Source organism: Symphodus melops (genome assembly GCF_947650265.1).
Source record: "Symphodus melops genome assembly, chromosome: 22".
NCBI classification, from domain to species: Eukaryota; Metazoa; Chordata; class Actinopteri; order Labriformes; family Labridae; genus Symphodus; species Symphodus melops.
Window position 1 is genome coordinate 3,244,793 of NC_136712.1, and position 27,839 is coordinate 3,272,631.

The 27,839-nt window shown below is 40.7% G+C and overlaps 2 protein-coding genes across 14 annotated transcripts in view; one reads left to right on the forward strand and one right to left on the reverse strand.

The window, feature by feature from the left end:
- The first annotated feature begins 1,301 nt into the window (after nucleotides 1-1,301).
- mybpc1 (myosin binding protein C1) lies at nucleotides 1,302-27,811 on the forward strand. 13 transcript variants are annotated; one of them, XM_079334982.1, is made up of 32 exons: nucleotides 1,302-1,547; nucleotides 6,176-6,202; nucleotides 8,237-8,308; nucleotides 9,083-9,298; nucleotides 10,244-10,291; nucleotides 10,850-10,891; nucleotides 11,826-11,867; nucleotides 12,578-12,688; nucleotides 12,842-12,990; nucleotides 13,107-13,224; nucleotides 13,312-13,363; nucleotides 14,038-14,094; nucleotides 16,589-16,755; nucleotides 16,884-17,038; nucleotides 18,964-19,075; nucleotides 19,188-19,293; nucleotides 19,552-19,718; nucleotides 19,821-19,986; nucleotides 20,068-20,174; nucleotides 20,259-20,395; nucleotides 20,837-20,996; nucleotides 21,081-21,374; nucleotides 21,896-22,030; nucleotides 22,365-22,532; nucleotides 22,721-22,809; nucleotides 22,892-23,087; nucleotides 23,252-23,391; nucleotides 23,478-23,637; nucleotides 24,038-24,174; nucleotides 24,435-24,621; nucleotides 26,249-26,287; nucleotides 27,644-27,783. In XM_079334982.1, the coding sequence occupies exons 1-31, from the start codon at nucleotides 1,526-1,528 to the stop codon at nucleotides 26,266-26,268; spliced, it is 3,759 nt and encodes a 1,252-aa protein (XP_079191108.1). In that variant the 5' UTR covers nucleotides 1,302-1,525; the 3' UTR covers nucleotides 26,269-26,287; nucleotides 27,644-27,783. The 13 variants fall into 13 exon arrangements, with proteins under 13 accessions (XP_079191108.1, XP_079191099.1, XP_079191104.1 ...); XM_079334973.1 differs by lacking the exon at nucleotides 26,249-26,287 and having other exon boundaries at nucleotides 27,644-27,811; XM_079334978.1 differs by lacking the exon at nucleotides 26,249-26,287 and having other exon boundaries at nucleotides 16,884-17,016; nucleotides 18,951-19,075; nucleotides 27,644-27,811.
- gnptab (N-acetylglucosamine-1-phosphate transferase subunits alpha and beta) overlaps nucleotides 23,282-27,839 on the reverse strand; it is a 30,989-nt gene continuing 26,431 nt past the window's right edge. The window contains exon 21 of the mRNA XM_079334988.1: nucleotides 23,282-23,362. Within this exon, the coding sequence (XP_079191114.1) occupies nucleotides 23,351-23,362 (12 nt within the window). The 3' untranslated portion in view covers nucleotides 23,282-23,350. The remainder of the gene's footprint in view (nucleotides 23,363-27,839) is intronic.

Here is a 27,839-nt window from a genome sequence, read left to right on the forward strand (position 1 = left end):
CAACAAAACATCTCTCCAGTATTTATTTGCCCGCTCAGACAACATTTACCATCGACTAAAATGATGTCTGGCAACTGGCATTAATTCACTTCTTGTCATCCCAAGAATACCATCCCACAATACGTCCATCATTGGACAGAGAGTATTCCATCAGCCACACCTGTGGAAATGAGGACACAGCCCCCTTTAATACCTCTCCTCCTGAGACCCCAGCCCCGTCCTCCTTCAACTCCTACGTCTGCAGTGCGTTGAAGAAACTCACCCCTGATGTCCTAATGACAATGCTCACCCTGTTACTGAGAGGGGATATAAGTAATAATGGCAAGTCAATAACGATACACTCAACTCACAATACAGTTGACTATCGTTGGCTATAACTTAATAAGAGAGCTTTGGAAGGGCTGATAGGCGGAGCATAGTTAGTTGTTCTTCTTGCTTACAGTCTTAATGCTAAGCTAAGCTAACGTACTGCTAGCTGTAGCTGAAAAAAATAATGTGCACACTAAGAGGCAACCTCTGGTGGTTTTAAAAAAGTGCAAAAATACTGCAGTTGCTTGAGCGTCCACTCGAGGCTGATTCCATTATACCCCATATTCAAATATCCATTTTGACCGTGAATAAACATGTTTACGACCTGGTACAAAAAAAAGTTTGGGTCTAATCGACACATACTGTACAGGGAGTGATTTTTAAAAAAAAAACATCTGTTTGCATAACTAGGAGTGGGTCTGATCCAACTGCAAACAGGCACGTTGTTGTTATTCACCAGGATGCTTAAGGTCAAATTCTGCTGCATTTCTTTGTCTGTTTAAAGGGGATTTATATGGCGACCTTAATTGATGGGATTCAAAAATACACTTTTTATGCCAATGGGTGACATCACTGCTACTGTGTCCATGTTTGTGATAATATGATATTAGTGTTGCCTCTCATTTGCTGTAATATACTTATTTTAATCTGACAAAATGACTTTGAAGTAACTCTCTGGCTGCAGAATGTGGACATTTAGGGGACTGCAGAATCTGAGCTCTGAAGGGAATAACTTGTGATCGAAGGTGATGAATGAAAAAGAAGTCCTGCAGACAAAGTCTAAAAATGTCCCTTACTTGTACAGTTTAGCATTTGAATTGTAAACTATAAGCACACTTGGTGTTTCCAATCGGAAAACTGGCACAACAGCCAGTGGGGACAGTGATGCAAGAGTGGGTCTAGGACAGAGCTGCACTGTCCACAGAGAGGAGGAGCATGCCACCTCCCTATATAAGAGCCTAAAGCCTTTCCCCCCAGGATCTGTCACTGGTCCTCCACTCTTCCCCCACTGAGATTTTTCAAACGGTATCCACGTGCCCTCCTCATCTCCCACCACTCTGGTCCAAGGGGTCCCAGAGATTGCTCTTCTTCCATCCTGTCATCACCTCCCTCCTTGTCTTCTTACCTGGCCTCCTGTAGGGTCACATAACTCTGAAGGCAGCTACCTACCTGCACCTTTTGACTCCTTGAAGGTTTTCTTGGGACACGGCTCAAGATGCCAGAGCCCACAAAGAAAGGTAGGAATGTTTACAGTAAGGATGGGAATATAATGTTGCCTCTAGCAGTAACAACAAGCCATGTAACAACCAACATAAAAAGATCAAAAATAACAATGTTGCACTGAGTAGTTGTATTAAATGCAAAATTGCAGTTTTTATATTTTGGCTGATTACAATAAAAGCGTTTTGTTGTTATTCCATGTGTGATGGTTTGCTGTCTTTGTTTGAGGGGAGTACAGTCAGTACTAGCGAAAGAAATCTCCATCGTTTTAAAGCTCATCTGCCAGCTTCATCATAGGAATCCTCAAAGTGACTTTCACAGTGGTATTGTATTACTGATGCATGCGTTTCGTCCATCCCAGAGGGCAAGAGAAGATTTGAGGTTTATGGGTAGATACTATTGTTGCCAGAGGGGGGGGGGGGGGGGTTGGCACACTGGATTGTTCCCAGCGAACCAGCTGGAGAAAGACACGGTGATGAATCGTAGATAAGGAATGTTGATGAGTGCCTTGTCGGACGAGAGTAAAGACCTGCGACGGATGATGTGATGTTCATGAACTGACTGAGGGCAGGGCTGTATGAGGATAAATAATCACCTGATTGTGTTTGTCTTCTGTATGATTGATGGGATCCTTTAAACTGTCCACCTGCCGTTAAGTCAGCTCCATGTTGTACTACATAAAGCATAAAAACACATCCCCTGTCCCGCCCTCATGTTGGAGCTCTCCTCCACACCATAACTTCACTCATCTGTACCGCCATGTCCATCAACATTCCCTTCTAATCCGCTCTTGTCTGTCATTACGATATGGCATTACTCCCACCCTTCCCATTAGCTCAGCTCTGTGGGGGTCTGTTGTCAACCTAGACATGACCATGTAGAGAAAATGGAACATTTTGTTAGGATCTTGGAAGCATTCCTAATGGGTGTTGATACAAGTTGTTTATATACTCATTATCCTTTAAGTGGGCCACTGATCTGTCTTGGCAGTTCTGGACACACTTAACATGATATACACATGGAAACAATTATCTGTACATGAGACATCTATCTCTCGTATGTCTGTCTCGGGCAAGGTGACACTTTCGCATTGACTTGGGAGGTTTTTATTTTTGCCCTTTGTTGGTTTTTAAGTTGAGTTTCCCGGTCCAAACTGAGGGATGCCGAATAATGCGCAGGTTGTAAAGTCCCTCGAGGGAGAAATATGATTTCAGGCTACATCGTTTGATTCCCTCAATAGGTTGACTCTCCTGTGCTTTTCGAAAGGTAGACATTTCCCAGATTTTTAGGGAAGCAATTTTACTGGCAATAGCTGGAAGGAAATACCTTGCAAACTCCAAAATCCCATTCCGAGTTTTTGAATGTCATCCCAATCCTTTGTTGGACCAGTGGTCAAAGACTTTCTGGAATAATGGGAAGCTCAGCTTGAGTTTTATCAATACACCTTTTAGTACCGTTTATGGTGTACAGTGCAGTTGTCCCCAAAGTAATCATACAGGGTCATAAGCATCCATGAGCCCCTGAGAGACAAAGCTAAGGGGAATAAGAGGCAGTAGATTCCAGTCCACTACATAAATAGCTCCAGAGCAGCAAATAAATGAGGGTAGAAAAGTATTGTTCTTAAAATGAGTCTGAACAGCTGAAGAGAAGGAGGCCAGCGCTGTTGTTTTAGACACCCCACTCTCAAGCCTTTAAAAAGTTCCAACTAGAGATGACGGGCTGGCAGAGTCGCCCACAGATCTTTTGGGACTTGGATTCTTGTCCCTGGAATAGTTCAGAATGAGTGCACTTTTAATCCCCATCCCTTGTTCCCCGCCATCTCCCTACACAGCCGCCCAAATCCTCCGCCTCTCCCTGTGCCACACGCCGAAACAGACATCTCTCCCTGCCACCCTTGGCTCATGATGGATCAGACACCTCTCCATTAAACCTCTGACCCTCTGCCTTACAGGACTGTCCTCACTGCTACTCAGTTTGTCTTCACCTCATGATATCACCCTCCCTGGGCTCCGTCCTCTATGGCTTTAAGTTACACAATGCCCCCTCATAAATCGGACCCATGGTAAGACACAGGGGGAAGGCCTGTCAGCAGGTAATTGGCGCCCAAGTACAGCTCTCACCTTACATCAGACACTTAACGCTTTCTGGAAGGTCTGTGTTAAAGTCCATGTCAGACCAGAACAACCGCAACCAAAAGGTCAGATAAAATAAGAAACCATAACAACAGTATCATTAATGAAGGCTTATGTTTACTAAAGCAATAAAGATCTATATAAGGAAAAATGAGGCTGCCGGCAAATTGGCTCACGTTGAAGTCCGAATGAGCCCTTCTGTCTGCACGCCAGCAGAGGCAACAGCTGAAAATACCTGCAACCATGTCAGCTGCACTGGGAGTCCTCAGAGGTAAAACAAAACCTTTCTCCAGTCTCATTATCTCCATGTTGATGAGACAGAGATGCAATTCTCGAGCCGATGATGTGACACTGCAGGATTGCGTCCCAGTGGCCAATGGTGCATTGTTTTGAAGTGAGTCGGGAGTGGGGCTAAATTGGGAATGCTCAGAGGGAATCACTACGAATAGAGAGTTATCTGAATGGGAGACGAGGGCTGTTAAAACACGATGCAAAAGTCAATGGACAGATGGGGAAATAGTTTGAGCTGCAGTACTCATAGATTGGTTGCAAATAGCTGGCCGTGATACACGCAAAGCAGTGAACAAATGATTCTCTTCATGTAAGAATGGTTAAGAAGAAACTTTTAGGTATAGACTGGACATTAAGATGGACAGAGTGTCTCCTTCTCCTTCTGGAAAAGAATGTGGAAACAAAAGTGGAGAAAAACAAGCTCGACTCCCTGACAGCGTATAACAACTGGGTGCTGAATCCCGAATAAAGTCCAAAAAGAAAAGAAAACTAAGCCTTCCAAATTGTAGTTTTAATTGCCACTCTGGCGTTTCGAGCAGACACTCTTCTTCAGCGAGTAACAGGCTGTTTTCACAAACATACACGGGTGGGACTAATTATACATGTCCAAAAAGGTACACCAGACATTACCAGCAGGGGGAGTCTCCACCATACACCTAAGGTACACCTTTATTCACCTACACACACACAAGCATTAAAAAGGTGAGAGGTCGGATTTCCTGTAACACAAAATATATTCCTGCATTTTATTTATTTTATGTTGGTAAAAAACAAAAGTCAATTAAAGACTCAGATATGCGAACATAAATCCTTCACGCGGAATCGTGATGACAAATCATCAGTGGCCAGACACTTCAACAGTAATGATAACAGCATGAGCGACTCACATTACATGAGCATACTGGAGGAGTAGGTCATCTAGCCTCGTAGAGGTGGGGACAGGGACAAAATCCTTCTGCAGACAGAATTATTAGATCCATTCTTTGGGTACCCTCATTCTCAGTCGTGTTTACGAGGAGATTTGATTTACAGTTTCCTGTCAACTGATTGTAATTGTTACTTTCTGCTGTACTTTTGTTTCTGATGTCTCTTTGTTTGATGTATTCATTGAGGTCCTGCTGCATATAAATGAGCATGATTATAACTTATTTTCATGTCAGAATCTGAGTTTGACAAAAATGTATTTGCCGTGTATCTTAGTTTAGTAAATGTCCAATCTCTTAAGATATAGAGGCAGTGTTTATGGCTTCACTCCAGGGTGACTGTTGCTGCTTCTGTGGTTTAGACTGCAATATTGATTTTAAAGACCCATCATGCTGGTATGATTATTGTCTATGTATATACATTAGTATATATTAAGCTAACATGGGCTACAATAGGATACTCAAAGTCAAGTTACACAAGGTTTTTGATTTTTTATTTATCTTTAAATTTTGACTAATCACCACCACTTGAATTTCCCTTGGGATCAATAAAGTATCTATCTATCTATCTATCTATCTATCTATCTATCTATCTATCTATCTATCTATCTATCTATCTATCAGATTATTATGGCTACGAGTCACAGCAACCTAAATACAGCTTATATAACCAGAGCAAACACTAACAAATGTGTCAGTGAGGCAAAGGGATGGTGGCCTTGTTTATTCTTTCCATTGGATGTATTGCAGATTTATGTGAGCTAAAGTTTGATGGTGTTAAGTAAGGCTAAAGAAACTGACTTATTTTAGCACATTATATTTGTGGCACTTTCTTTAAGAAGTGCCACATTACTAGACAGACTCTCGTGACTTTGTGCTCCACTAACCCACTGATAGCAAAAGCGGTTCATATTTTCCCCCTTCATTGCATGCAAAGAGTCATATAGATGCTTTGATCTGTTGAAGCCCTACACTGGGTCCTGTGACAGGTTGTGAACGTCTTATCAAGACGTGGTTCTGTCTTGCATTGGTTTAAGTCTGGAGGAGGCAAAGGTTAAACAAATGGTGTTTCATTGGGGCCTTCATCATAATCACTTAAGACTACATGGTGTCTGGGGACGAGGAGCCGATCATCCCACTCAAAGATGATGTGGCTTAGCTGGGAATGGATAAGTCAATGAAGAAGTCAATGTGCACAAACAAAAAGAAGCATTTGTTGGACTTTGTTTAGCTGATTAAATGCAGAAAATGCAATCTCGTCATGTTAAACAATGATGTGTGTTTCTCTGTCATTTTTAGATGAGACGCCAAATGGCCAGCCAGAAGGTGAGTGGACGACTTTACACATCTTATCTACACCTGTTGAGCAGATCAGAGCTGCTGAATGTATGCACAAGAGCAGACATACAGCATATGTGTCAAAATTGATCTGGAAAACAAGGGTAGCATAGCATGTGAGGAGAAACCAATATGGTTGCTTATGTAAGAGATTACCTCCTTCAAAGTGCACAAACCATGTTTGCACTGAAGTTCACAGGTTAAAGCCGAGCATGTCTCCACACGTGACGTGCAGTTACAACTCTGAACTCGGCGTCAATGCGCAAACACAGTGTCATAGTAGTGTAAAGGTGGAGCCAATAGTCGGCAGTATGGACATGCTGCCATGCTGCAGAGCGATCTGTCGTGAAGACCAAGCTGTCAGCGTCTCTGACATTCCTCTAGCCAGCCAGCTGATCCCCCTCTGTTGTTTCAGCTGACGCCTCGGCCGCCCTGCTCGCCCCACGTGAGCAAGGTGCTGGCATGCAATTGGCTTTTTGCCGGGGCTGGGGTTTGACCTTGGAGCTGCAGCATCTTAAGGCTCCAACGTGGCCAGGGGGTGGTGTCAGCTTTTTAAGTTTTTAATTGAAAACAGTTTTACTGACAACTATGGCTCATGAGAGAAATCACTCTTCTGAATTTTGGAGAAGAAGGTCACAGTTTTGGTGGTAGCTAAGGAGAGTGGTGTACTACAGTAGCTCATTACAAACAGTATGATCTCCAGTGTTAGGCAGGTAAGTTAAAGAATGTAATCCATCACACGTAACACTTTCATTACAAAACAAGTATTTATGTGTTCAGACGAAAAGTTTCACATATGTACATGTTGAAAAGGACAGCAGGGTACTGAATCAGTACGTTGACATGAATAAGAAATTGATTGATCGTGTTAGTCCGATTCAAACTGGACTTCTAAAACACAGACTTAGGAGAACACCTTTGGATCCGATTGAGGGCCCTTATGTACGACCAAATCAACCACAAACACATGGTAGTCCGACTGAAACTGTACGAAGTCGAGTTTTCTCAAAAGTCGAATTAACATGCTATGTTTGGGATCAATTAGCTCTTGCATGTAAACACCCTTAATCTGACCAAAACTGGTCAAGATGTTCCACTCATGCTCCATAGTACCCGCGATAGGCTTTGACCCAGAAGTCAAACAGAATAATTGTGTAGAACAAAAGCCAATAATAAAAAAAAGGGTATAAACATGGCCGCTTAGTAACTTGTTGGTCGATTGTTTGTATGTGAAGGAATAGATCAACCGTAACCATGACTACCTGTAGGGGAGTTAGACATACAGCAGTCCAATTAAAAGGCCTTCTCGATCTATAACTGAGCTCGACTTAACTGTCCATGTAAACGTCCTGACAATCAGTACCTCGCACTTTTCATGGAGACTTACTCTCCCCACATCATCCAACACCTGTCACGACATGTAATGACAAGGCACAATGCAATGTAATTGTATTGAGTACTTGCATTACACGATCCAGTAAAGCCATTTTCAGTGCAATTTCGATGCCGACGCGAGCAGAAAAGTTCATACTTTAGGTGAGAGATGACTGCTAAACATTGACTGACAATGCACGACACTTTCAGCAAGCGTTGCGGTGGTGCTTCAACAATCAACATCGAATATCCTGCTTGTTGATGCCTGCACAATAAGTCGCCCTAGTGAAAGCACCACAACGCCTTGAAGGAAGTAAAAAGTACAAGGTGACATTTTGCCTTGGTACTATTTTATGTTAGTGTGCAATAAAACCTGACACTCTAATCCTGACATATTAACAGCACATGTTATACGGCGGAGAGCACTACACTACAGTGCAGGATGTCTTTGTTGTGTGAAATCAGAGTATCTTCTGAAAAATATGATCTATTATGATAAAGTGTGAATTGGAGGAGGTGACAGAGTGTCTGTTGTCTGTTTCATGTTTGTTTGTTCGTGTGTGTGTGAGAGAGGCATTGCAGATGCAGAAGCTTTGAGCTTTTAAAAAGCAGCTGTTCCATCCACAACTATATTTGTCACATGCTCAGAAAGTGTTGCCCCAGACAGTAATGGTGCCCTGCCCCTCCCTGAGATTTGCCTGGAGGTTTCTCCACCCCCAGGTGGGTAACCCCCCCTCCTACACTCGGGTCTGAATGTTTCACCCTTTTGCACATCACACTCACATCACGATTTCGTCTGGTGTGTGCTGACACAATTTCCCTTTTACCTAATTCACTCTGAGAGGACTGAAACTGCACTTTTTTTTTTCACAGTTATGAATCCAAATCACGCAGTATGCTCACACAAAATATAGTTAAGGTTAATAAAGTTAGCTTTCAGGCAACACACCGCTACATTGCACATTTCCTCATGCCTGCATTGTTTCACATGCATTTGCCTAAGGAGTAGAAGCTGTAACTAACTTCGGCTGTGGCTGTCTTTGTATTTGTGTGACTATTGAATCATCAGTCAGGAGGCTACTGAGGTATTAAGGAAGTTGGGTTTCACCGACTCTGTTGCATGAAATGAAAGGCCATCTGTGCTAATTTAACTGGAAAAAAAATCTGACAAGTTCATACTTGCAGAGTCGGGACATCCCTGCCTCCTTAAGAACTTCGTCGTATAGATATGCAATGATCAGATAGATGCTGAATTGATGCTCAAAACATGGGCCTGGGTACAAAGGTGCCCCTTTTCAAATGTTCTTTGAAAACATTTCTGATGAAGATAATCTTATTTTAAAATCACCATTCCTTATTTAAATGTCACCAATCAGCATTGGGGCTATCTGGTCATTTGCTATTTATACATGCCCAGTTTGCGCAAGCATTGTCTTGCAAGGCTGTTGTGCTTGAAGCTTGCTGCTCCAGCTTGGCGCTTTGTCTGCTGTACAGAAGCAGTAGCAGAGGGGCAAGAGCCAGTAGAGACTGATGGGAAGCAACCAGAGCCTGCAGAGCCTGAGCCAGTTCAGGCTGTGGTGGCTCAGGAGCCCAGTCCAGCTGAGAACGGCTCAAATCAGCCACAGCCTGTCGAGGTTGGGGTGAAAGAGCAAGCAGAGTCCAGTAACACTTCTGAAAAGGGAGAGGGCCCTTGCTCTCCCCCACCTGCTGGTAAGTATGTCTTTTAAAAAACATGAACCGGTCCCATGTCTCTCTGACGATACATGATTACCCCTCGAGTTTTTTAAAAGCTACTGATCGTCCTACAAGTCGTTTCAGTAATTCAGTTACACACTACATGGCTCAGCAGCATGGCATAAAACTTTATTTTTTATCTGAAATATCTGTGAAATTAGATTTACCCTGAGTTTAAACCTTAAACATTACCTGTTCTGCATATCTCTGCGAAGGTGCAATGGACTATAATTATTAGTTGAAGAGATGCATTGGTGCATTTCTCTCTCTTTGCTTGTTCGACTTAATTTGCATGCAAACTTCAAAGGAAATAAATTACTTGCACCTTGGGATTTGTTGATGCAGTCTTCAGACATCCAAATGAATAAGAACTAATATGGACTAATAGACAAAGTACTCATTAGATTTTGAAATGGCAAACTGAAAGTGATGCAAACTGGTAGCAAGGTGAGTCGGCAAACTAAATTATTCATTCTACAATTCAGAGAGATGAATGTAAAAGGCAAAAGGAAAACACAAACATGCTTGACAGCTATGCTGGCTTGCTCAGGAGCATCTTCAGCAAATACAAGTTGGATTTTATGTTACACCAGTGTGTGTATGAAGACGTTGTTTCAAGTGAGCTTGTGCTTTTGTTTCTGCAGCTTGAGAAGCTTGCGCTATGAGAGCATAAAGCCTTCATGACTCCATACTTTTAATCAACCAGCCATTCAGTATTTAAGGTCTTACAGTACAGAGCACAAATCAAAGATTTTGGTCTCATTTCTAAAATCTAAAAGCTGCATGTCATGTTCCATTCATTCAAGTCTTGTCCAGCATGTGTTCGACGGCCTTGTTGGCCTGCCAGTCTTGTGTCTTGTTGGCCTGCCAGTGGAGCTTTTTGATAGGTGGGTCTATTTGTCAATGACACCTTTATTCCAGATGAGGATGATGCTGCAGCCACTACCCCATCCCCAACACCCCAACCAGGTTGGTATCCATAACAAACCTCCCTTCTTTCTAATTTATTCCTCTTCACCATCACCCATTTTGGACAGTTCCTCATCAGGCTGGTCTGAATAAACTCTGATGGCCTCCTTAGTGTTTTGAAAAGTTGCTAAAGTACTCCTGAGGTAAAAGTATGGCAAATTGATTGTCGGTCATTGTAGTCACAGGATCTGAGAATTGCAAAATACAGTGTTTTATTAATTTGGTAACATACTCGATAGCTCTAAAGTGCTTGTAAATAGGATAGCTTTTAATGAGAAACATGCAGCGGTGCTAAGCTAACTAACCCTCTGCATTTAATACTAATGCTAAACTAGGCTAAATCCTGTGTCACTACGGTTTCTAAATATGTAAATGTGTTCTTCTATTTTAGAGTAGGACAGCAAATTATTGAATTTACCAAAATGTCAGAGTATCTTCAATTATTTTATTTATCTTTATTTCACTGTATTTGAAGATTTTAACTCTATAAAAGACCGAACCATCAAAAGTAGTTTTTGTCTTTATAACCTCAATCTTAATTGTTCTTTTTTTTCACAGAAGAGGCCAATACCCTCAAGAAACTTTCAATTGAGCTGCCTAGTAAGATCCCTTTGTTAAACCCTCCCACCATTTTAGAACCAAACCAGTAGTTTACTCAAAATTACAAAAATAGACCGTCTGAATGTAGAAAACATGTTGAAGACATGTTTATTTCTCAATTTTTTTTGTGTGTTTTTAGAAGTTAGCTTTTCAATAGAAAACAATTAGAAATGTCCAAATTATACATGCTAACGTACTAGCATACACCATGCCATACGATACATCTTGATGCTTGTTAGACTTGCAAGACCACCGACTGTGTATTAAAATGGCCGGAGAAACAACTGCCTGGGAGTGAGGACAAAATATTTTGATAGGATGTAACAGCATGATGAACAGCTCTGTTGACTAATTTGGCTATAATTAACAGAGGAGACGACAAAAAGACAATTAGAGTCATAAAAGCTTCCGAAAGTTTCTGTTCCTAACCAAAACCTGAATCGGTTCTGCTGTGGACTATGCTGACCTAAGGGATCTTTGACTTTTGAGTGGTAAGCTTTATGCATACTTACGTTAGCAGAAGCGATAGTTTAACGGTTCCTACAGCTAGCTCCCAACAGCTATGAGCGTCTGTCCTCGGGTCTTTTGGCTTCACTTCTCTACAACACAGAAAAAGGGACACTGTCCATATTAATACACAGTCAGATGGTTACACAATCACGCTTTTTTTTTGTACACATAAATTACAATTTATGTGATTACATTTGGAATTCTGATCATTTATCTGCTCGTCCTAACAGTCATGTCTAAGTTTAACACAAAAGAAAGACCGTGGCTTTTTTTTTTTAAATCACAGCTTTGATTCAGAATTCCTCAGAAAATTGCTTTCATATCTGTTGTTGCTTTTATTTTCTATGAGTGTGTGCTTGCTTCAGTGGACTTTACAGTACTATTTTTCACAATATGCTGTAAATTTCTCTCTGTCTTTGTTTAGATGATAGCGTCCCTTTGCCAGAAATGGGGAGAAAAGACTCAGGTAATAAAATAGACCTAAAATTGAGACTCATGTGGTAACTATCTTCATTTTTTCATACAGTCCAGAAGGAATGGCCGGAATATAAAATATTTCCGAACCAGTTTCCCATTTTTCCGCCATTGCTGGTTAGTCGTTTTAATAATTGAGGTTAATTTATCCCAAAAATATAATCTGCAAAATGAAATCCACATGTTGGTTGCAAATTATAGCACTGACTTCTTGTGTCGTTCACACTTCATACATGGACAGAATGGGGTTTTGGGAAATTTGAAGGTAAAGTTTGGAGGCAAAAGTTGATGGTTACTTGTAAATGGTAAACAGACCCAGACTACTTGAACAACTTTGAGGCAAATACTTCGACACTTCGAACTTTAATGAGACTGAAGCCCCGGGAAATGAAGAAATGCCAGAAACAAAGAGTTGCTCAAAATGGAAATGACATTCCCTTTTCATGTTTCATGTTGTCTTTTTCATGCTTTCCATGTTGCTAAATGCTTAAATTCTGCTGCTGTATGAGTTGTGATTGTCGAGTGTGAGAAACTGTGTCAGTGTGTCTGTATTACTCTCCTCTGGTACAGTAAGACTCAAACTTTCTGATCAAAAGTGAAAGGTGGGTGTGCGAATTCCTCAACTGGATTGTTATTTTTTTCTTGCATAATAATGAAAATGTATGGCGCTGTGTCATGCATGTGTTTCTCCTAAATGACCAGTGTGGTCACTGGGAGATGGACAGGCCCCTGAGGACCTGGACAAGCCCATTGACACCCCACCACGATCCACCCTGCTGATAGAGAGTCCCCAGAGTGCCTCTATGCCTGTGGGTGAGTAAAAAAAATCTGCGATAAAGACAATCAGCAAATTCCATAAAATGTTGAAGTAGTTTGATAAGAAAAGTCTAAGAACAGCAATGGATTTCCCATATCAAAATACATTGAATAGTTCATTGATGGGACTTTTGGACTGTGTGATTAAAGGTGGAGATATCAGCTTTGTTGCCAAGGTGGAGGCAAAAGATCTTCTCCGCAAACCAACGGTGAAATGGTTCAAAGGAAAATGGATGGATCTGGCCAGCAAGACAGGAAAGCACTTACAGCTGAAAGAGACGTTTGACCGCCAGACCAAGGTATCGAACAGCAAAGCACCCACCTGTCCCAGCCCCCGTTACCTGCCTTAGCAACAACTAACAGTCACATTCTTATGGCAGTTTTATATCCAAACTTGTACATCACTTCCTGTCAGATCCACACATTTGAGATGCACATCATCAAAGCCAAAGAAAACTATGCTGGAAACTACAGGTGTGAAGTCACCTACAAGGACAAGTTTGACAGCTGTTCCTTTGACTTGGAAGTGAAAGGTTTGTTGAAATGTCAAAGTGCTTTCAATTCACTCCAATATCTCCACCGAATATAGATACAGCGTTTGTGTTGTTATTGTCTTACAGAGGCTGAAACGGGCTCACAGAATATTGATATTCGATCAGCTTTTAAAAGAAGGTAAAGAAAGGAGCGTGTGGCGCAGACATGTTTATAATGCGAAGGAGTCAGCAATGTATGAATTCAGCATGCAGCAGAACAGCAGTTCCTATTTTCTCATCAGCTAAAAAAAAAGTGTTGGGACGTCAGAAATATAGGATCTCTGACGTATTTTTGATACTAATAAAAGATTAAGTGGAAAAAATAAAAGTGGAATAAACATTTGATCTTGGAGCGATGGCACAGTAAGTGCAACAAGATGGTTGTAATAATGTCATTAACCTTTTTTGAAGGTAATTACAAAATCAACCATCCGACTGAATGCGTAGTCAAAGGCCAACTCTTGCCTTTTAAATCTCCCTCCAAACAATGTGTCTGGATAGCAATGCAAAGCATCCCGGTTCATCAATGTTGCTGCTGAGTAATGTTGCTTCAACATTACTACAGCAATATTTCCTGGGACTTCTCATGAAGTGTCTTACACAAAACACCTTGTTTTAAGTTTTTATCTGAAAAAGACAAAAAAAAAAAAGAAGGAAGGGAACTTGTGTAAGAACCAATCTTGCGTTAGCTTAAAGCTAATCAATTGATTGACTTCTGAGACTTTGCTTTGTGTTGCTCTGTTAGCATTGTTTTATAGTTTAAGTGTTTTACATCTGATTGAATCTTCATTAATCTCTCCTTGTTAACAACAGCAGTGAAGGACAAGAAGATGCAGGAGAACTTGACTTTAGTGGTCTCCTTAAACATAGGTGAGAATCACATCCCCACCCTGAGTGGATTTTGTTCTTTTCAGTATTTTTAGCCCATTTTTGGATGTGCTTCTTTTCGAATTCTTTCAAATACTCTGAACTCTTCATTGTACAGTAGATTAATGTAAGAGTGAAAAGCACATACCTAGAGACACAACATTATACCACTTCAGAGGTTTTCAGCTCATAGACTGTTGTTTTTTTCTCCAACATTTTAGGTGAATTGGCATCATTTAAAGGCATCCAAAATACGCATTAGCATTTCCTGTTTGCAATCTAGCCACAGATGAACAAATAAATAAGATTTATTTTAATGTGACGCTTCTATGGCTCACATTTGAACTAAACCAAATCTTACAACATCGGTCCAATGCATTTGTTGACAGATTTGACAGTAGGACTCGAGGGAGTGCATATTTTTGACGAAAGTCGCCGCGCCATCGGGCACAATCTTTATCTCAAGTTTCTGCATGTTTCTCCTCAATCTCTCTGTGCAGTTTGAAAACCTCTGAGCTGTACCAAAGCTACCTAGGAGAGCAAAATAAACACCATTACACATATTATAGAGCATACAGTGCAGTGTTTTAGTGTAAGCCAAAAATAAGCCTAGGCAGCCACACCGTTCAACAGCTACATTACACACTTATTGTTGGCTTGTCTCTTCTCTCCCCTATATATTCAGAAATCAAAGGTTAGTAGAGAGAAACCAATAGGTTTTTAAACGATTAGACCTTACTGCGGGTGAGTAATCCTGTAGAATACCCAGCATGACGAGTAGCTTTAGGAACTGGACGAGCAAGAGTGTTGGCCTACTGTAGTACGGTAACACTTCATTTGAAGGCAGCATTCCTGACCGCTCTGTCGGCAAACATTAACGATGAAAATGGGCCTGGAATCATAAATGGTCTGGTGTTCCCCCTTCTTCAAGCCGGTGAAGTAAAATGCCGACCATTATGAGGCACCGTTTTGGATCATTAATGACGTGCTTATGGGCCATGAAGCAATGATGCTGTAAAATAGTGTTATCACTACATTGTCATTTTATTTCAGTCTAGAAATACAAGGCAAACACAACCATGTTTATTTCAGCTTTCTCAGTAACTGCCTGAAAATAAACACGTGAAAAACACAAACATTGAATAGAGTAAAACTTGACGCTATTTACCTCCAACCTTTCTGACATTTTGGAAAATGTCTTTAAAGGAAAGGGCTGACTGAATGTTTTTTTTATTTACAGTAATGGATACATTCATGTCAAAGGCGATGTGTTTTTAACCGCTTTCTCACAAATCTAACATGTCCGAGTCATTATCTAACACTGTAGGAGCATTTCTGAAGTGATCACTCAAACCAACAACAAAGGGATGGGCCACTTCTGATGAGGAAAATCATGGAAAAAGGATTTGTTTCAGTTTACTGCGAAAGCCATGCATGCTGCATATAAACATGTAACGCCCCCAAAAAATGTTTTAAGAACCTCTGGATTATTTGTGTGCCTGCTCGTGTACCATTCCTTCGATACAGGTCCTCAACATAAATTGTAGGGCCCGACCGATATGGAATCTTGTGGCTGATACTGATATCGATATTAAGGATTACAAAAATTCCGATACTAATGTATCGGCCAATATCGTTCCTGGTTTTGTCTTTGATCTTTAGAAATGAATGATATAGATAAACACATTTATTGCTTTGATCCCTCAGTTATCAAACACTTATGGAAAAGCTTTATAACGAAGACAAGATGGTCACTCAGCTGGAATGTAACTACGTGCAAAACCACTCGACACTCTGGAGAGTTATGACGCGTGTTGTAATCCACATAGCGCCCTCTGCTGGTGAAAGAGGACTGCTAGTGTAATACGATGCAATTCAAATAAAATGTTATTTGAATGGTAAATCAATTGAATAATATTCGCATATATATGAGATAAATAGGCCGATACTGATAGTCACTGGACATGCTAATATCGGCCGATATTATCGGCAGGTCGACAGATCAGTCGAGCTCTAATAGATAGTTTTTGTTTTGTTGGAAAATAACTGATTTGACTGGCTGTCCTCCTTATTCTTGTACAAAGCTACTGTATCAAACACCTCTAATTAGACACTGGTGACACATAAGCAATAACTTCCACACATGTTTAACCCTCTAAGCATACTAGAACATTTAAATACATAATGCTTCTACTCATTTAGTTAATTTTCGTCTGCCGGGGTCTGATGCAAACACACGGGTCCACAGACCAAAACGTCCATTCCTTTGTGTGACATGTCCTGAGGAACGCTCTCCAGGGAAATAGGACACACAAATCCAATTTCATAAATAAAGGAAAACTTAATATTGACACTTGAATACTGATTTGCTTAACCTACCAATGGTTCAATAAGGTCGCCTTTTTAAAGGTTAATGAGTAGTTCCTCACGACACGTTGCAAACCCTCTGCCTACGACTCCAGCTCTTACATTGTCCCCTCGTTACTGGCACCACTAGGGAGCCAAAACAGCAGGATGACGCCCCTGATGTGGATGTTTGGGAGATCCTGAAGAATGCTAGACCAGATCAGTATGAGAAGATTGCCTTTATGTACGGCATCACAGATCTTAGGGGTCTGCTGAGGAGGATGAAGAAGATGCCAAAGGAGGAGAAGAAAAGCGAAGGTGAATCAGTATTTGCCAACATTTTTGATGTGTTCCTGAGCAAAAGCTGCAGTCTAGTGAAATTCAGAAAGTGAATCTCTGGTCAAAAGAGAAATGTTGTCCGAGGTTTTGATGCTTTCTTTTTAAAGCTTTTGCAAAGAAACTGGATCCAGCATATCAGGTGGACAAAGGTGGAAAGATTCGCTTGGTGGTCGATCTGGCCGACCCGACAGTTGAGCTGAAGTGGTACAAGAACGGACAGGAAATCAGACCTTCTCCCAAGTATGTGACAACTATTTCTTCAGTCTATTGTCTGTGCCTTCTTCGCCTTCAACACCGCACAAATGAAAATCATTTTAACCCTGAAAATGCATTTCATTTGTGGTATTTCCATTCTTTACCAGATGTCTGGTATATTGTGTTTTCATTTTGTCATCAATGAAAAACAATGGTTTACATGTTAAAGCTTTAAAGCGTTAAAGCTACAAGTCATATGCAACATAGACCTATATTTACACAAATGGGCACATAGAAAGTGGTTTAACGTGACAGTACTTTCATGTATCCCTACACCAGGCACACATTTTATTAATGCTATCTTTCTCATGTACAGCCAATTACTGTAAGCCAACTGAACCATTAAGTGAACAAACCAAATGTTCTCAACTCTAATGTGGCCCAATCACTCCCACACAGTCTCACATAAACATTACAGAAACACTGTGAATATTTAGGACTTCATAAATGTCCCCATAGCTACATTCGGGTGTAAATGTGGTGTATGATGTAGACTGATGTCATTAACTAATATGTCTTCCTCTGTACAGGAAAAAGGTGATACCTCCTTCACAGGTCTTTAACGAAGTCTGGCTTTGAAAACTAACTAAATAGATGCTAAATATTGTATATAGTCAAACACAGATAATGCAAATTAACTTAAACAGGAGACACTTTAAACCTTAATGATAACAGATTGTTTATGAAAAGATTAATTTATTTGGGTGGGGGATTAAGATGGAGAATGGCGAGAAAGGTTATAGTAATAACTTTTCAGCATTATTAAGTATTTTTAGTTGAAATCTGAAGCCTCGTCACTGCTACACTCCCATATAGACAACGAAAGCAGCTAAACCACAACTTTGGTTCTACGGTTCAGTTTGTGCAAGTCTGTGCGAAAAAGCACCAATAGTCTGCCTTTACCACACCAACCTCCCAATGGACAAATTAAGCCACTAGCAGGTAAACAAACAGACAGAATTTGGTGGATATCAAAACAGAGCAAAAAGCAAAAAGAATATTTAGCATATTCCTCAGATGGATGAAAACAGAAACAACGTCAGGACTTTGTCTTACCTGGATAAATAAGTGTCTCTTTTTTGTATATTTTATTTGTATTTTCATAATCTTAAAAATTGTTCATATCTTTTTGACGCTATATGGGGGGAACATTAATTCCAAACAGGTTTAGCTCCACCTCACACTTATAATGATTTTGTCAGTATGCACATCTGGCATATTCTATTTGATGACAGGGCATCTATGAATTCAATAAAAAGAAATAAAAGAGCAGGAGTCAGTGCCAGTCATCGGAAGTAGATGGAGATGCTATCTATATTAATATCCAGTTGAGGGTCTTAATATACAAACATGAGCTGAAACTTCTGTTCAAAGCAATGAAAGTTAAAGCCATTTGGGAGGTTATTGCTGATTTCTGGTTCTGGTCTCTGACAGCATTTTCTCAGATGCTTCCTGTTGTGAAGACGTTGCTATCAAACCCATTCTCTGCTTCTCTTTTGACACTATTGTCGACTAGATTTACCCCTCTTGGCATGATTTCTTTCTGTCTTTGTCTGTCTGTCATATCATGGTGCTCCTTCCTGTCTGCCATAATCACTTCCTGTACACTCCCTGTACTGCGGCCCCTTTCTGGCTCCTCTGCTGAACCTTTAGTCAACGGAAGTAAGTTAATTCACCCAAACAATCATCCATTCTCCACGTCAGAGTTTGCAGTGACCCCGCTCCTATTTCTACCTTGAACCTTGGGGGTTTTGAAGTGCTTTTGATGCATGTTGAGTATAATAAGTACAGGTCAATTCTTTAAAATATCCAAAGTGAACTGTATGACCAAGAATGTGTTTCGGGGTTGTTCGCCATTGTTATTACCATTTTAGTATTCAGACTTTGGGACTGATGTGATTAATGGACTCCCTGTCTAGGTATATTTTTGAGCATAAAGGCACACAAAGGATTATGGTCATCAACAACTGCTCCATGAATGATGATGCAGCTTATTCTGTAGCTGCAGGAGACGAGAAATGTGCTACAGAACTGTTTGTGAAAGGTATCTCGATTAACATTTGCCCTTTATTTAAATGCATAAGAATTATTTACGACAAAATATGCTGTGGATTTGTTATTGTAGTTCAGCTTCTTCTTCCCCTCTTGTCTTGCAGAGTTGCCAGTCAAGATTGTCAAAGGTATTGAGCCTGTGAAAACCACCGTCAATGAGAGGATCGAGCTGGAGTGTGAAGTTACAGAAGAGGGTGCTCAAGTCAAATGGTAAGACTTCAAAAGACAAGCAAGAATCATTTGATATTTCCACAACACAATCAAAAGTTCGGAAGCCTCTTTCCACCTTCAAAATACATTTTCTTCTTGGTGTCAATTGGTGTCAAAGATATGACTCAAATTAGTCTGACTTGATGTAACATTCTCAATGTAACAATGATGTACTTGAGTCTATGTTTATGTTTTCTGTTGATCGTGAGTCATCAATACCAACTAAAGGTGGTATTTCAATGGTTTTCACTCCTTCAGGATGAAGAACGGTGTTGAGGTTCCAACAGGAGTGCGCTCTAGATACAGAGTTAAGAGTGAAGGAACAAAACACTTCTTGGTGATTGATGATGCCTCCAGGGAGGACACTGGGACGTACTCCCTCATGGCTTCTGGTGGCACATCTGAGGCTAAAGTACAGGTTGACTGTATGCATCGTTCCTGTCCTTTTTTCATTATATCTGCGAGTGTAGGTGCTTTTCAAAGGAATCAATAGTAATTGTTCTATGCTGTTCCGAACTTGAAATTAGTGAAACCACTGAAGGTGCACCAGGACCTACAGGACATGACAGTGATGCTTGGTCAACCCCTGAAGCTGCACTGTGAGATTTACCCAGGCAATGTCCCAGGTCGTTGGTACAGGAATGGACAGCTGATCCAGCAGAATGATCGCATCACAATAATACATAGAAATAGGTAGGTAACCCCCTCTTAAGCTCAAGTTCATCAGAATCAATTTCACACAGGATCTAACTTGCATCATATTGACTTTTTCAGAGTCCATCGTCTTGAAATTGAAGCCAGCTCCCTTCATGATGCAGGAGATTACACGTTTGTACCTGAGGGATATTCACAGAGCCTCTCAGCAAAAATTCACATCATTGGTACACAACTGATGCCTTTTGTTCTATTAAACAATTTAGACAACATGTAGACTTTCTCAAGCTTTCTGATTAAACTTTCTGCAGATCCACCAAAAGTGCACTTGGATAGTTTGAACTTCCCGGACAACATGGTGACCATAGTGGCAGGAAACAAACTACGCTTGGAGATCCCCATCAGTGGAGAGCCAGCACCTAGGGTTGTGTGGATGAAGGGAGAACGGGTGAGCTAAAAATGTCTTAAAGTCTTAAAATCTTTTAAAAGATTAGTAATGGTAAAAGAGTCCAAAAACACATACCTTCTCACTCCCGTTTTCGGTTTCAGGCAAAGCTCAGTGGTCATATGTATGCAATGTTGGTTAAAAAAAGGCTAAGCTATGTCTCAAACAGCTGGGCACTGACTGTTTATCCACTGTTGCTCAAACAGGATTAAACTGTCCATTTGTTTGGGACTATTTTCATCTCCGGATTATACGTATTTGCTGCTTCAATAAGTATTGCTCATAGTACGATACTGTGGTTCATCCATGCTAAATGGCAGACAAAAATGCTTTTTTTAAAATAAAGAAATTGTTTTTTAATTTTCCTGTGACAATAAGATAAGATAAGATATTTTGATTACATTTGAGGCTTGAATCAAGTTTTGTTCACCTTGTTTGTCCTAGGTAATTCTTGAGTCTGGCCATCGAGTACGAGCAGAAACCTACGGTGACCAGACAAGCCTGACAATTGACATCACAGAGCGGGAGGACTCGGGCAACTACAAGATAGTCCTGCAAAATGAGGCTGGTGAGGCCACAGCCAGTGTCAAAATCAAGGTTGTTGGTAAGTGATAACAAAACACAACCAAATAACAAACTGTAATCTGTCTAAAGAATTACAAACACAGTCGTTTTGCGTTATCCACAGACATCCCTGATCCTCCAGAGGCTCCCTTGGTCCCGGAGGTGGGCGGAGATTGGTGCTCTATGACATGGGAGCCACCAAAATATGATGGAGGTTCACCAATATTAGGTTACTTCATTGAAAGAAAGAAGAAGCAGAGCTCCAGGTGGATGAGACTGAACTTTGACCTGATCAAAGAAACAACATTTGAACCTAAGAAGATGATTGAAGGAGTTCCATATGAAGTGCGGATATTTGCAGTCAATGCCATTGGTGTGTCCAAGCCCAGTGAACCATCCAAAGCCTTTACTCCCCTTGGTGAGCATCCACAATGAGCAGCCCGACCAATCTAGAAACTGGCCTGTGAACTGTTACTGCTAATACTGTTCGGGAAATCTTTAACAAAGCGTCAGTTCAGTATTCCAAAGAACTGACCTCTGATAGTGCATGTGTGATCTGCCATTGGTACCCTGGTGACACAGCTGTTCCTCCCTAGACCCCACCATCCCAAGCATTCTGACTGTGACCTCCACTAGACACGCAAGAGCTTTAGAGGATATTAAATATGTCTTTATAATGGGTGCCAAATCATCTGTGGATTAGAGGTTTAGGAGATCAGGTCTGTCAGAGGGTTCAATAGGAGTAAGACATGATTCAGAATACGAGAATAGAAAGCAGGACCGGAGATTGAGAGCATACCAGTCGCAGAATAAGGCGCCTTGCATCCATGTCCATGTCTTGCCAAAATGGATGTTTTCCACTCTGGTTCATACGACTTGTTGGAGAACAATTGAGGAATGGTGACCCTTCTAATATCTAAAAACTTTCTCACCACTCAGCTGTGACCAGTGAGCCCACCATGCTGGTTGTTGACGATGTCACTGACACCACAGTGACTGTAAAGTGGCGTCCTCCAGAGACAATTGGAGCAGCCGGTCTGGATGGATACATAGTGGAGTACTGCATAGAAGGAGGTGAGACAACCCCAAATCTTTTAAACAATGTTTCCCAACCAAAGCCTGTACGTTTGACTAGTCTGGGTGCTTTGTACTTCCCTTGGCCTGGTGGCACAACAGTAAGCAGTGGGCATCACGAGCACTTGAACGGGAACACAACATGACCATGACGTATAATTGAGCTGTGCCTTACATAGGCAATGTTGTACAATCTTTATGCTATTTCACAGCAACCGGAAATTTTAAGATAATGTGTTTTCTCTCATGTTACTTAGTGCATGAGAGACATCATTCATGTGTTCAACACAAGTGGGTAAAAAATCATCACAGGGTGTTTTTTTTTCCCCAACAGGTAATGATTGGGTAGTATCCAACAAGGAGCTGACAGAGAAGACCAAGTACACCATCACTGGGCTGACTCCCGGGAGTAAAATTTTAGTTCGAGTTAGAGCCATCAATGCCGCTGGAGCGAGCGCTCCACGGACTCTTCAGCACGCCATCTTGGTCAAAGAAGTTATTGGTGAGCTCTAAAAAAGGCTACTAGGATTCTTTTACTATATTCAACTATATGTTATCGTTTTTTGAAGCTTTGATTGTTTGAAGTTTCTCTTTTAAGTTGACCATTAACGAGGAAAAAACTATGTAAAAGTAGATATTTACGATAAAATATTTCTCACAAACACATCTTGCATTCTATCTACTCCTCAGAACCGCCCAAGATCCGTGTCCCCCGACACTTGAAGCAGACATACACTAGAAGAGTTAGTGAAGCTGTAAACCTTGTCGTGCCATTTATGGTAAAGCAGCCTCAGAATCTATGCCGAATACTTACTGCATCTCTTGAGCAGAATATTAAACTCTTTGTGACTGTGTATGCAGGGCAAACCCAGGCCAAAGGTCACCTGGCTGAAAGAGGGCATGCCCATCGAGCCTACACACGTCAGTATCCGCAACACAGACTGTGACAGCATCATCTTTATTCGTAAAGCCGAACGCAGCCACTCTGGAAAGTATGAGATGACTGTGCAGGTTGAAAACCATGTGGACACAGCCATTATTGACATACAAATTGTAGGTAAGTCAATTGCTTTCTCAGTCTTTGGACTTATTGTCTCATCCTAAGCGTGTTGTAAACTAGCTACAAACCTAATTTACTTAACTTGTGTTATTGCTACAACTAAGTCTTTAAACAATAATACGACCTTATTGTTTACTCATGATGTGTTTTGTGGTTGTTAGACCTACCTGGGCCTCCTCAGTGTGTGACGATTGAAGATGTCTGGGGAGGTAACGTGGCTCTGGTCTGGACTCCTCCAAAAGACAACGGGAACTCCCCAATTATAGGCTACACTATTCAAAAAGCAGACAAAAAGACAATGGTAAAAGATCAGTTGAACAAATTATAAACAAGAAATATTGCAAGTCATGCACTTTCAGTATTTACACACTTTGGTTTACTTTATAGGAATGGTTCACATGCATTGAGCACTACCATCGCACCTGTATCACCATCACAGAGCTGGTAGTAGGGAACGAGTACTTCTTCAGAATTTACTCGGAGAACATGTGTGGCTTAAGTGAAGCTGCCACCCAAACCAAAAAGAGCGCCCTTATCGTCAAAGAAGGTAACCCTGACTGGTCTGTAAAAGTGTGAATGTTTGATGCATCGGTTATCAGGTCTGATGAGGGAAAATGTTTCCAAAGTGAAAACTTTGGAACAAATCATCAAGATTTCACGTTAAAAATGTCGTTTCATTTGACTACCATGTCTTTCACAGGTGTAATCTGAAAGGTACTGTCAGTGATGTTTTCCACCCTAAAGTGAGCCTGTATTTACAGTCTCACTTTCGAAGCTAACACGGGTCGGGCAATGACTGACAGGTCCTTGAACAGTGGTGTCGTATACTCAGCCGTTGATAAACCAAAGCGCATTGTCTTTCCCTCATCACATAGGGATTTCCCCACATGATACCGCTCAGCACCAGTATCATGCACAACCCCATTCCTTTACCCTTCCCCCCACAGGCTTGCAGTTGAAAACACATGAGTTTAATGACCGAGACTTCAAGGAGGCGCCAAAATTCACACAGCCGCTGATCAACACTTTCGCCATTGCTGGCTACAATGCTACTCTCAATTGTAGCGTCCGTGCCAACCCACGGGTAGGTAGGAGGACACCAGGTAAAAGTAAAGATCAATCATTGTACAATTCAGCTAAATGTACATGCTGATGAGCAATTCTCAAATTATCAAATTTAACGATGGCTTGTAAGAGAATTGGAAATAATTTTTGTAACTTGGCTTTTAATGAGTTTCAAAGAATGCTTGAAAGGTATTGACTTCAATATAATATCCACCAGGGTGTTTCCCTGCTGGATTAACATCATCATGCAGATTTGACATTTCTGTTCTCCGACCACAGCCAAAAGTAATCTGGATGAAGAACAAGATAGCCATCCTTGACGACCCACGCTATCGTATGTTTAGCAACCAGGGAGTATGTACTCTGGAGATCAGGAAGCCCAGCCCTTATGATGGCGGCATGTACACCTGTAAGGCTATCAATGACCTGGGAGAGGCCCAAGTGGACTGCAAGCTGGAAGTCAAAGGTCAGTGTGGAACAGAAGGCAAGCTCTATATCCGTGTGTGGTTTCCCAAAGCCACTGTAGTTTTTTTTCTCTCTCAAAAAGATATAGGTTCTCCTGCATTTAAGATCTTTTTCTTTTCTTAAAAAACTTTAACTCTTTTAAGAAAAAGAGAAAGTAGGACTTTGGGAAACGAACTTTACTTAAAGTACTGTTGTGTTTGAACTGTGTTACGGTCTACTGAAGGGCTGGCCACACAGGCAGTGAACAAGTAAGTATGTGGGTTAGGTTTCACCAGCTGTTCATAAATTGAAAATTAGCTTATTTCGGATGACTTATTAACCTGAGTTAATGGACCTATAAGAAATATTAGAAATTTAACAATTGGTTACTAAGAATAATCTACTGTCCTTTCATAGCACAAGCAATCTAAGAGGAAGTACCTGAGGCATCATGAGCTGTAAACATGTCTAACTACTTAAAATAACAGCTAAACAATAACACTTAAAATCACCTGAGAAACATGAGTAGGTTTGGGTTTAAATGTCTTTATCTATAATGAACAACACACAATGAAAATGTGTCAGGATTAGTTGTATAGTTTTCTTAGAAGTCGGAGGGTGAGATTTCAGATTCTTCTAATAAACCTATAATGGCACAGACCTGGAAACCGTACCCTCAAAACAGACGAGTTGGATTAGCTTTTCCTCTGCCATAGTTGTTTACAAAGCTAATCAGATGTCAGCTGAGTCGTTGAATGTTTTTGCACTCAGGACACTGAATGTTGGAAATGATTAACAGCCTTGGTTTTGTTTTGCCAGCGCAAAAAAAAAAAAACCCTCAACAAACTGCATAGGACCTAATTTAAGTTGCTGGTGATGTTTCAAACATATTCTATACCATTTCTTGATTTCTTCCTGCAAATCGTTTGGCATGCTATTGAGGAAAATAGCTAGCGTTACCACTTAGCAAGGAGTGACTGATAAGCAGAAAAAAAAGATTTTTGGCGGTTATGAATCGCTTTAAACTCCTTTTTACATAGATTTTTTTCCACTTCTTAAACTAGCTAACACTAACGTTGACTGTTAGCTTATAAGCTAATCAGCCGTAAAAACTGGGCATTTATTGGGTGCAATAATTTTGTTAAAAACAAAACCCTATGTGATAAAGCATGATTGGAATAACATTTCATTTGAACAATGTATATTATATATATATAATACTGATTTTATATTGTCTTGGTGTATTTCTTCAAAATTAGCTAAATTTAATTTATTAACAGCTGGTGCAAACGTACGCCTTTTTCAAAATAGATGAAGAGACAGTGACATAATAATCTGTTCATTTGTGTGGTGCACATAATATCTGGTGACAATTTTCCATCACCACCACATGTAAAGGTTTATTCCCCCCACCCCCCATCATGTTCATCATCACAACACGCCACCTCGACACACAGTCTTCACTTACAGAGCTGTGGTGTTTTTGTGTCGTCTGAAAGTGTTTTACACAGATTCCAGTTTCCCCTTAATGCCACACAGTTAACTCCTCATATAAAAACAGTTCAGTAATATCTCAACTGTATTCCCTGGTACACACATAACTCCATGTAAACATTTTGTTAACCCCTCTTCTCTTCTCTCTCCCCCAGTCCAAACTCAAGAATTGTGAATGTATGTTCTCATATAAGGTAAGCTTTCATATGGTTTTGGCATATGAAGCTTATGTCATTCATTATGCATTTTTCAGCCAGCTTGTAAACTCGCTTTCTCAGTCAGAAGTTGGCTTTTTTTAGTCCCAGAAAACAAACGTGAAATCTGGCATTATTAAAACAAGGCTGGAATGACAGCTTCTGCCCAAATTATTCCTCAATTCTGCTCAACTGGCTGAATTAAACAATCCTGTTGTGGATGCTGTTTTTGACTGTCACAATGTTTGCTATGGTGTGAATTCAAAGACTACCTCTCATGTTGTTTGTGCCACAGATAAGGTGAGTAAAACGTTTTGCAAACTTTCTAACCTTTACCGAGAAATCCCGAGCAGCATTCCTGGGGCCTGGGACTGAGTGTTATTCTACGTTGACATGGCATCGGCAAAGCCTTTTTAAAGCCGATGTTCAAAAAAAATGTATGGATGCCAAGCAGAACTACTAACACTGAATGTTTCCGTGTTGTGTTCGGAGCTGAGGGTTGTGGTGTGAATGCAAAATCTAGAAAGCAGACTTCCTCATGTATCCATTAGCTTTCTCAAAATGAGAATGTGGGTTTGAGTTACAGAAGATGTTTGACAAAACTTAAATATTTGTCCATGAAATATGAGCTTCAGTCAGATGCACATTAGTTTAGCTTAAACAATGACTGTAAACATACAAATTCATGAAAATTACAGCCTCTATCCAAGCATAACAGAATCCACCCAGCAACACCTTTAAAGTCCACTTAAATAGTTTGTTTACCACAAACAAAAATGTTCAAATACAAGGTGGTTTAAAAGTGGTTAGATGTCAGACTTTGTCAGAATATCTTCCAAGAGAAAATAAAATAATGGCCGATCGCAAAAAAAATTTGAAATGAAAATGACTCCCTAAACGTTATAATGAAAATAACAACAGACAGGTTTATCTGTTAGGGGTGGTGGTCTGGTCCCCAGCTCCCTGACAGTTAAACTAAATTTCAAACGCATGGCTGTCACTCCAAACAGCATATATTTGCACACAGGAATCAATACATTCTCTTTAAAAAGTCTGGCTTATTTCAACACTGTTAGCATCTAGAGGATGACTGGGCTTAATTAATCTCGGGTTTGTGATCAATGTTAGACCTGCATTGTAATCAGTACTCTGCTTCTGCAAGCTTGAGCAGATATACATGTAGATAGCAACTCTTCTTCTTCTTCTCTCATGGCCTCTTGTCTTTGCATTCTGTTTGTACAACTTGATCACCCTCTTGCTCTGTATCTTTCCTGCTCTTCTTCCTCTCTCCACGTCTGCCTCTGCATCTCCCAACAATGTTATGATAGTTTTTTTTCTCTTCCTTTTCTCTTTTAGGAGGCTTCACCTTTTATGAACTCATGCAACGCGGAGTGCCCCTACACCTGATTGACAAGTACATGAACGAGCATAAGATTGTCGAGCAGGAGAAGTAAAATTGGACAGAATGAAAAGAGACTTTAGTTTCAGATGTGCCACGAGTTACCTTTTTTTTGTGTCACCTATGGAGGTCTGGGGGGGGGGGGGGGGGGGG